General features: G+C 41.3%; 1 protein-coding gene across 1 annotated transcript; it reads left to right on the top strand.

Moving 5' to 3' along the window:
- Positions 1–9,258: 9,258 nt before the first annotated feature.
- On the top strand, positions 9,259–10,203 carry LOC116309177 (olfactory receptor 146-like). Its single transcript, XM_031725725.2, has one exon. It carries the CDS (start codon positions 9,259–9,261, stop codon positions 10,201–10,203), a length of 945 nt encoding a protein of 314 aa, XP_031581585.2.
- Positions 10,204–11,275: the final 1,072 nt, after the last annotated feature.

Below are 11,275 nucleotides of genomic sequence, written 5' to 3' on the forward strand. Positions count from 1 at the left end.
CTACTTCCAAAAACATTCAGCTTTGATATTAATGAGTTTTTTGGGTTCATTGAGAACATGGTTGTTGTTCAATAATAAAATTATTCCTCAAAAATACAACTTGCCTAATAATTCTGCACTCCCTGTATATTAGTGCTTAATCTTGTTAAAATGGCATTAACGCCATAACCGCATTAACGCGGCAAATCCCCGAGCGTGGGGCTATATATATAAATATATATAAATATATATATGTATGTATGTATGTATATAATGTTTTATTGACCCTTTAATTCAATAAAATATTAAAATTCCTGTTTTGTTTGCACTGCTAAAAAAATAAATACTGCCAGTTGGAAATTTGGAAATGAAGCTTGAAGAGATGAATATTACTTCATGCCCACAAATTCTATTCCCCAGATTGTTGACAGTTCTTTTGATCTTTATATTACGTCATATGTAAGTGTTGTAATTACACCCATATAAATCTGCAACACAGAACACTGTGATCAGTGCCAGTAGCTACCAGTACTAGTACACATCTACCAGATACATGAACAGACAATAGGAAAGACTCAGAATAAGGACTTCCTATCATTCTCATAAACTTGACTGCTTTGATTACTATATTATTCTTTCAGGATGTTGGAGAACTATACCTACAATAGCTTCACACTCCAGCTGGAGGGGTTAAACATTTCAAAGGAATCCACATACCCCATGTTTCTTCTTTTGTTGTTCTTCTACCTGTTTATAATGGTAGCAAATATGAGCATTGCTGTTTTAGTTTTCATGGACAAGAACCTTCACCAGCCTATGTATCTGCTTTTTTGCAACCTGCCTTTTAATGATATTCTTGGAAATTCTATCATGGTACCTCGATTGTTAGTAGACATGTTGAAGCCTCCATCTGAACGCTTTATCAGTTATTATGAATGTGTGGTGCAAGCTTTTACCACACATATGTTTGGTGCCACGAGTCACACTGTGCTCATGATTATGGCCTTTGACAGATATGTGGCCATCTGTAATCCTCTGCGATATGCTTCCATAATGACCAACAAAATGGTGATCAAGCTGACGGTTTTTGCCTGGGGAGTGGCCTTTGTTTTGGTCGGGATTCTGCTCGGACTGACTGTACGACTGAGTCGATGCAGGACTTTGATTACAAACCCTTACTGTGACAATGCCTCTCTTTTTAAGCTTTCCTGTGAGAATGTGTTCATTAACAATGTCTATGGGCTCACCTTCACTGTGGTTCTGTTTACAGGTTCTATAGGCAGCATTGTTCTCACATATGCTAGTATAACGATTGTCTGTCTAACCAGCAAGAACAAGTCTTTGAACAGTAAAGCATTGAAGACCTGCAGCACCCACCTGGTTGTTTACATGATTATGCTGTTGAGTGGAATGTCCCTCATTGCTCTGCATCGCTTTCCACAGTACTCAGAATACAGGAAACTTTGTTCTATTTTGTTTCATATTTTACCTGGAAGCCTCAACCCCATTATTTATGGACTACAGTCCCGAGAGATACAAAGGTTCTTGTCAAAGGTGATAGAAAATTATGCCATTAAAATAACAAACTTTATTTGTACATAATTAGTGATGCTGCATTTATTCCTTCTAAGTAATATTGTGAGCCAGTCAGTCAGTCTTTGCAATGAAGATGGACAATACTGAAGTGATCTATAATCTACCAATACTGTAGAAATACAATGCTTTTTTTTACAGGCAACCATTTTCAGTTACTTCATTTGTATCATCCTTTGTCAGAAATAAGACATTTTATGTAATGTAGTGATGGGGGAAACAGTAATATTTACATGCTTGCTATCCAGTAGTTTGGTTTCCTGAAAATATGTCAAGAAATCGGATGCTACAGACAGCATCAATAAATAATGTTATTACGAGTCTTTAAAATCAATTGAATATATTACAGATATTTGAAGATTAGATATAAGTTTAGAATGAACCAGAAATATGCCTATACTGCGGTATTTCACCTGCCTTTATATATAATAGAGTTATGAGCTTCTTGATGGGATATTTTTCTCTCAAACACACCTGTAATTGTAGTTTTTTGTGTACTTGTGGTTCACAGACATATATTTTCTGACATTTGTTTGAAGAATTGTAAGCCTCTGGAAGCAGACAGCATCCACCTGGATATTATGGATATTAGAAATTCCTGAAAAGCAGTGATGCACAATTCTCAAAACATGAGTCACAAAATGATGACTTAAACCGTTTCTGACATTACATGATCTTTTTGAGGTAAAACAAAATAAATTATAAATGTAATGGTGAGAAACCAAAAGTTATATTTCTAACAATCATGTGAACCACTGATTATGAACCACTGGGCACCTACAGTGACATAAAGCATCTCGCTCACCTTGTTCCTAATTTCTTAGGTTTTACATAAGCATCACACTTAAATGTTTCAGATTACCAAACAAATGTTATTACTGTACAAAGATATCCTACATGAATACAAGATTTAGTTTTAAATGATAACTTTTAAAACTTTTTAAATGTTTTAAGGGAAAAAATTTATCCAAACTTACCAAACTACTTGAAAAAGTAATTGACCCCTCTTGTTAAATTACAAACGAACTTTGATTAACCACATTTCTGGGAAGGTGAGTTCAGTTTCAGTACCCACGCCCAAGCCTGATTTCTTCCCAATGAATCATGAAATCACATAAATAGAACTTGTCTGACAAACTTGAGTACGGTCAAAGATTTTAATAAGCAACTCATCATGACACAATCTAAAGAACTGTAAAATAACCTAAATTAATTGCCAGGTTTTTCAAAAGATGAACATTATATTGCCAAAAGTATTTGCTCATCTGCCCTGACACACATAAAAACGTGACTTCGAAATCATTCCCCAAACTAAACAAAAACAACCACAATCAGTCCAAAAGTACAACCTGTCCATAGGCCCAATCACGATCCCCACGACCGCCACGTAACAGCCAACCGCGGTCCAGGCGGTAGAGACAAAACAATTCTGGTGGCCGACCCGATGGATGGCAATAGTGGCAAACAGTTCCGGCGGCCTGCCACGGGCCTGGTGGAGGCAACATGGCAGCTCTGGTGGGCGGCCATGGATCTGATGACAGCCTCGAATTCAATTCAATTTTATTTATATAGCGCCAAATCAAAACAAAAGTCGCCTCAAGGCGCTTCATAGATACAGAGAAAAACCCAACAATCATATGACCCCCTATGAGCAAGCACTTTGGTGACAGTGGGAAGGAAAAACTCCCTTTTAACAGGAAGAAACCTCCAGCAGAACCAGGCTCAGGGAGGGGCGGGGCCATCTGCTGCGACCGGTTGGGGTGAGAGAAGGAAAACAGGATAAAGACATGCTGTGGAAGAGAGACAGAGATTAATAACAGATATGATTCGATGCAGAGAGGTCTATTAACACATAGTGAGTGAGAAAGGTGACTGGAAAGGAAAAACTCAATGCATCATGGGAATCCCGGCAGCTCACGTCTATTGCAGCATAACCAAGGGAGGATTCAGGGTCACCTGGTCCAGCCCTAACTATATGCTTTAGCAAAAGGAAAGTTTGAAGCCTAATCTTGAAAGTAGAGATAGTGTCTGTCTCCCGAATCCAAACTGGAAGCTGGTTCCACAGAAGAGGGGCCTGAAAACTGAAGGCTCTGCCTCCCATTCTACTTTTAAATACTCTAGGAACAACAAGTAGGCCTGCAGAGCGAGAGCGAAGTGCTCTAATAGGGTGATATGGTACTACAAGGTCATTAAGATAAGATGGGGCCTGATTATTTAAGACCTTGTATGTGAGGAGCAGGATTTTGAATTCTGGATTTAACAGGAAGCCAATGAAGGAAGCCAAAACAGGAGAAATCTGCTCTCTCTTTCTAGTCCCTGTCAGGACTCTTGCTGCAGCATTTTGGATCAGCTGAAGGCTTTTCAGGGAGTTTTAGGACATCCTGATAATAAAGAATTACAGTAGTCCAGCCAGGAAGTAATAAATGCATGAACTAGTTTTTCAGCATCACTCTGAGACAGGATATTTCTAATTTTAGAGATGTTGCACAAATGGAAGAAAGCAGTCTTACATATTTGTTTAATATGTGCATTGAAGGACATGTCCTGGTCAAAAATGACTCAAGGTTCCTCACAGCATTACTGGAGGCCAAGGTAATGCCATCCAGAGTAAGAATCTGCTTAGATACCATATTTCTAAGATTTTCAGGGCCGAGTACAATAACTTCAGTTTGATCTGAATTAAGAAGCAGAAAGTTAGCGGCCATCCAGGTCTTTATGTCTTTAAGACATTCCTGCAGTTTAACTAATTGGTGTGTGTTACCTGGCTTCATGGACAGATAGAGCTGCGTGTCATCTGCATAGCAGTGAAAATGTATGCTATGTCTTCTAATGATGCTGCCTAAGGGAAGCATGTATAATGTAAATAGAATTGGTCCTAGCACTGAACTCTGTGGAACTCCATAATTGACCTTAGTGTGTGAAGAGGACTCTCCATTTACATGTACAAATTGGAGTCTATTAGATAGATATGATACAAACCACTGCAGTGCAGTACCTGTAATACCTACAGCATGTTCTAATCGCTCTAATAGGATATTATGGTCGACAGTATCGAACGCTGCACTGAGGTCTAGCAGGACAAGCACAGAGATGAGTCCACTGTCAGAGGCCATAAGAAGATCATTTGTAACCTTCACTAAAGCTGTTTCTGTGCTGTGATGAGCTCTGAAACCTGACTGAAACTCTTTAAATAAGCCACTTGAAGTAGCTCCAATGGCTGACCACGGCTCCAGGGGCGGCGAAACTGTTCAGGTGGGCAGCTGTGGACCTGGTGGCGGTGATGCTGCAATTCCAGCGGCCGACCACGGGTCCGGTGGTGGCGAAGCAGCTCTGGCGGCAGACCGCAGGTCCAGTGGCGGCTAAGCAGCTCCGGCGACTAACCATGTAACAGCTCCGATGGGCAACGGCGTAGCATGGTAGGTGGTTCTTGATGTGCAGGCCATGCTGGACGTGGACATGTAGGTCGTGCTGGACGTGGACGCACAGGTTGCTTCAGGGCGCTGACCTCCTGCTCTGACTGAGCTGGTCCCTCTGGCAGCACTGCAGCTGCAGACGGTCGAGCCGATGGTGATGATGGTAATGTAGCAGCCACCGGCGGTAGATTGGGCGGTGATGCTGCAGCAATAGGCAGGTGAAGTGATGGTGATGTGGTTACCGCAGACTTCTTAGCCACAGGCTGGGCGGCTGACTGAGCTACAGCTAGAGGCTGGGCAGCAGGGTGTTTCAACAGGTAATGACATAATCTCTCAGTTTCTCCCAACCGCTTCACAATTAGTAACTACAGGGCCCACTGACAGTGAGCTGACAGTCACTGAACTAACAGTCTCTAGGCCCACTGACTTAGAGAAGCCCACAGTGGACAGTTTAGCCAAAACCTCTCTCTCTCCACTTTTAGCAGGCTTAGCATTGCTAGTGAGTGGAGAAGAAAAAGCCTTAATTTTCTTGTTCATAGCAAGTGGAGTTAGAACTATGGTGGAGTCTGAGTTACTCACTGTGGCACCTTGCACTGCTGGTCCACAATCTGCTGATTCTTCTGAAGCCACAGGAGTGTGGTGAGATTTGGTTTGACGATGGTGCGGGCGCCGTCTCCTCTGAGAACGTGGGGCCGCATGTATGGAAACTGTCCCCTCCTGATTGTCTGCATTTTTATCCTCTGTGACAGGATTTATTAAAACAACAGAGTCTGGTCTACTCACTGTGGTGACTAGCATTGCTCGTCCTTTGTCTGCTGACTCAGCAGACGTTAAAGGAGTGAGAGGAAATGGGGTAGGGTGCCGATGGTGAGGGAGCCGTCTTCCCCGCAATAGAGGGTTCAATAAGTGAGCAGCGAGCGACAGTGGGGAAACTGTCCGCCTATGAATAAAAAAAAACAGGCACAAATGGCTCCCAGGGGGGCAGACACATCCTCCTTGCCCTGACTGCCTAAACCAAACAGCTCAAAGCTGGAGCTTGCCCTCAGCACGGTTATAATTTGAATTAGTTTTTTAATGTCCAAAAAGCTCACAGAAAAGGTAGTGGATGACAGGAAAGTATCAAAAAACACTTCCTGTATGTGTCTGTTACATTCCCCTAAAAGGGTCAAGGCGATGAGGGAAAGTAACAAAAAGTGTCCGGGTCGGAAAAAGGAGACAAGGAGGCAAAAGGGTTAAATTAAAGAGTTTTATTAAAGTAGCTCAACTAAAAGAGACGGACAAGCCGCTATCACCATTTAAGGAAACAAACAAAATTCAAGCGTTGGTCAATAAACTTAAAAGTAAGTCAAAAAAGAGCAGCTCACTAGCTGCAACCACGCAAACACACAGCTCACTAGCTGCGAGCAACTCCTTCTCTAAGGCGACATTTGAGTCCGTTGGGTCCATTATGGCGGGACTATTCTGTCACGGTCAGCAATGGCAGACTGTGGAGTTGAGGAAAGTAGGACCCAAATGCTGGACTTTTATAGTAAAGGACAGTGCATTTATTTATAGTGAGTGGGAAAAACAACAGCCATGTACAAATCCAGCACTGCGGCTCCTGTGGCGATTCCTCTGTGAATTCCACACAGTCCACATGGCCATAAACAGTGAAAAGGTGACAACTCCAAAACCCTATTCCCTCCGGGATTTCCCCTCGTGACGACGCTCTTCGCTCCTGACTGTGTCACCGACCTGGTGACACAAAAACACACACAGGTCAGCAGGACACCCACAATAGTGATGTGGTTCACATAAACACTCATCAACAGAGGTACTTTACAGGTTTGACATAGTATAATCCCGCTCTAACTGGAGCTCTGCTACTTCTTAAATAGACTTCCGGGTCGCAGCCCCCTCAATGACCGAAGACATCCGGGAGCACGTATGACCACACACACGGGAAGAAGGAGGAACAAAGGACAGAAAACCACCAAAAACACAACATACTGAAAAATAAATATATACAAAAAATATATGAGCCCTGGGTCCTTAGACAAAGTTTAGGAGGGCCGTCATTCTCTACGGTATGTTGGCCATGTGTAAGCACATTGTGTGCAGCCACGGGCCAGTTGCAGACATACTGCTGGCCCTGTGCTGGCCCAGATGTCAGTCTAATATGTATCTTAATCAAGCCATGTAATAACAACATGTGCCGGAACATAATAGTGCAGAAGTAACATGACGAAAACTCTGTTCGCAGTGAATGGACTGATTCTTTTTAGCACTTTTCTACTCTCGTGGATTACTAAAAGTGCTCTGTACGAGATGCCAAATACACACTTTCTCTAAACTGAGTGCTTCCTAAGTATATTCATACACATTCACACTCTTGACAGGCAGAAGGGATCGAACCACTAACATTCTGATCAGTAGGTGACCTGCTCTAACTCCTGAACTACAGCCACCCAGTGGTAAACATGAGTAAATCCTCACTAGGTTTTGGATAAAGTGTACACTCACAAACCTGTCAAATCTGCATTTGAAACATTGGCTACCATAGCAGTATAGTATTGCAACATGGCATTTGGGTCTTCTAACTAAAATAGGAAAATTGAAACCTAAATAGCACCATCATTGCCAGACCTGGCTGACATACCACTTACCATGCCAGAAGTCAGCCAGCAGTGCCGGCTTGACTCCAGATCCGGGCCAGACCTGTCTGCTATGTGGGCCACTGTCGCCAAAGTGCTTGCTCATAGGGGGTCATATGATTGTTGGGTTTTTCTCTGTATATATTATTGTGCAATCTACTGTACAATATAAAGCACCTCGAGGCGACTGTTGTTGTGATTTGGTGCTATATAAATAAAATTGAATTGAACTGAATTGAATTGAATTGAATTGAATTGAATAGATGACCGCCCCTCCCTGAGCCTGTTTCTGCTGGAGGTTTCTTCCTATTAAAAAGAAGTTTTTCCTTCTCACTGTAGCCAAAGTGCTTGCTTATAGGGAGTCATATGATTGCTTTGAGGCAACTATTGTTGTGATTTGGCGCTTTATAAATAAAATTGAATTAAATCTCTATGCACATAAAGTTTCGAGGTCTGTAGCGATTGACTCTTTGGGAAATTGTCGACCTCTGTGCACAGCCTGTCTCAGTATTGACTCACTCTTCTCTGATTCGTACATGGCCAATCACTTCATGGCTGAGTTCCTGCTGTTCCCAAACGCTTCCTCTTTCTTATAATTCCAATAATATTTGATTGTGGATTATTTAGTATTTAAAAATCTCTAAAAGAAAATGAAACAAATAAAATGTGATTTTTTAAATATTTAATAGCTTTTTACTGTTAAAATGTTTTTTTGCTTGGTATCTGTTTTTTTTTAAATATCCAGAAAAATGCCAAAGAGAACAGAGTTTGACATGCATTAAATACTATTTTTGCACAACAAGGTGATTCCCAAAAAGCTATTAGCTGAAAGCATATATTTTTTCATAATCTTCATGATGTACAGCAGGGGTCCCCAATCTCAGTCCACGAGGGCCGGTGTCCCTGCAGGTTTTAGATCTCACCTTGGGTCAGCACACCTGAATCACATGATTAGTTCATTGCCAGGCCTCTGGAGAACTTCAAGACATGTTGAGAAGGTAATTTATCCATTTAAATCAGCTGTGATGGATCAAGGAGACATCTAAAACCTGCAGGGACACCGGCCCTCGTGGACTGAGATTGGGGACCCCTGATGTACAGGATCTACATAATACTGAGATATGTATGTATGGTTAACATACAAAATTACTGAATTGAGTGAATGTTTTTCATTAGAATAAAATATATTTTTGAATGACTGTCTTGATAAGATTGATTTTTCCCATATCTTCACTGCAGCTTTGCCAAATTTAATTTTTTGAGTAACAATGTGCAATTTCCTTTTGTAGTGTTTAAAATTAGACACTAAGTGCTACCAGTGGGAAGTGAAACTTGAGCAGACAAACATTACTTCATTGCCCACAAATTTTATTCCCCAGATTGTTGACAGTTGTTGTTGTCTTCATTGTATGACATCATACATTGCTTAAGCTAAGTGTTTGCATGGTTGAGATAATGCCCATATAACACTGCAACAGAGCGCATTCTGTGTAGGCATTACCAGTTGTGAACTACCAGAAAGAAGAAAGCGCAGACAATAGGAAAGACTCAGAGTAGGTAGTTCTCATTTAAAACTGAAATCAAAACACGTTTTTCTACCACAAACTTGATCGGCGTAATTACCATTTCGTTCTTTCATGATGATGGAGAACTACACCTACAACACCCTCACACTCCAGCTGGAATGGTTGAATATTTCAGTGGAGTCCACATATGCTTTGTTTCTTCTCCTGCTGTTCTTCTACCTGTTTATAATGGTAGCAAATATGAGCATTGCTGTTTTAGTTTTCATGGACAAGAACCTTCACCAGCCTATGTATCTGCTTTTTTGCAACCTGCCTTTTAATGATATTCTTGGAAATTCTATCATGGTACCTCGATTGTTGGTAGACATGTTGAAGCCTCCATCTGAACGCTTTATCAGTTATTATGAATGTGTGGTGCAAGCTTTTACCACACATATGTTTGGTGCCACGAGTCACACTGTGCTCATGATTATGGCTTTTGACAGATATGTGGCCATCTGTAATCCTCTGCGATATGCTTCCATAATGACCAACAAAATGGTGATCAAGCTGACGGTTTTTGCCTGGGGAGTGGCCTTTGTTTTGGTCGGGATTCTGCTCGGACTGACTGTACGACTGAGTCGATGCAGGACTTTGATTACAAACCCTTACTGTGACAATGCCTCTCTTTTTAAGCTTTCCTGTGAGAATGTGTTCATTAACAATGTCTATGGGCTCACCTTCACTGTGGTTCTGTTTACAGGTTCTATAGGCAGCACTGTTCTCACATATGCTAGAATAACAATTGTCTGTCTAACCAGTAAGAACAAGTCTTTGAACAGTAAAGCATTGAAGACCTGCAGCACCCACCTGGTTGTTTACATGATTATGCTGTTGAGTGGAATGATTGTCATTATGTTGCATCGCTTTCCACAGTACTCAGATTACAGGAAACTTTGTTCCATTTTGTTTCACATCATCCCTGGAAGCTTCAACCCCATTATTTATGGTGTGCAGTCCAAAGAGATGCAAAAATTATTTGCAAAGTTACTACAGAAGAAAACTGTGCCATTAAAATAAGTTTTATTTGCACATGACACCAAGATAATTAAGAATAATTTATTACCAGTACTGTAGAAATGCAACACTATTTTCAAAGGCAAACCCTTGTGGTTACTTTTTTTCAACGTGATTTGTGTCAAATATTCAGTGATTTTATGAAAAAAAAAAAAATGAAAGTAACATTGAGCAAACCTAGACCTAGAGAGTATTAAAGTGTGTAACAAAAACCCAGTGTCACTGACATGGTGTTATTACAATACATTACTGATATTAAAAGTACAGATGAGAATAACATGACTTGCAAAAATTTGACCTAAGCTACAGCCTCCACCTGCTTTTACATGTTTCCTGTTGTCTTTATCATTTTCAATGATAGCCTTTTAACACTGTTTGTTAATAATGAAGGCTGCTGTTATATGAGTGACTGATATACAGCTACAGGTACCTTGATGTTTATATTTATACCACTACCAATTCCATGTGCAATAACTCAACTGTACATACATAACACTATTTATTACATATTACTTACGGCTTGTAAATTGTACATTTTATACACATCTTCTTCCATATGTTAATACTGTCCATATGTATATAGCGCTGCAGAACTGTACCCCCCCCCCAGCATGTTTACACTGAGTAGGAGATGCTCTGTATCTCATTGTACAACTGTATAGTGACAATAAAGGCATGCTATTCTATTCTATTCTATGTTCATCTGAACAACAAACTGGACTGGACTCATAACTCAGACGCCCTCTACAGGAAAGGGCAGAGCAGGCTGTACCTGCTGCGGAGAATCAGGTCGTTTGGAGTGGAGGGCCCACTCCTGAAGACCTTCTATGACTCTGTGGTGGCCTCAACCATCTTTTATGGTGTGGTCTGCTGGGACAGCAGCATCTCTGCTGGGGACAGGAAGAGACTGAACAGGCTGATCCGCAGGGCCAGCTCTGTTCTAGGATGCCCTCTGGACCCAGTGGAGGTGGTGAGTGACAGGAGAATGGTGGCTAAGCTGTCATCCCTGTTGGACAACATCTCCCACCCCATGCATGAGACTGTGACAGCACTGAGCAGCTCCTTCAGTGGGAGA

The sequence above is a fragment of the Oreochromis aureus genome, linkage group 10, assembly GCF_013358895.1.
Source record: "Oreochromis aureus strain Israel breed Guangdong linkage group 10, ZZ_aureus, whole genome shotgun sequence".
Lineage (NCBI taxonomy): Eukaryota > Metazoa > Chordata > Actinopteri > Cichliformes > Cichlidae > Oreochromis > Oreochromis aureus.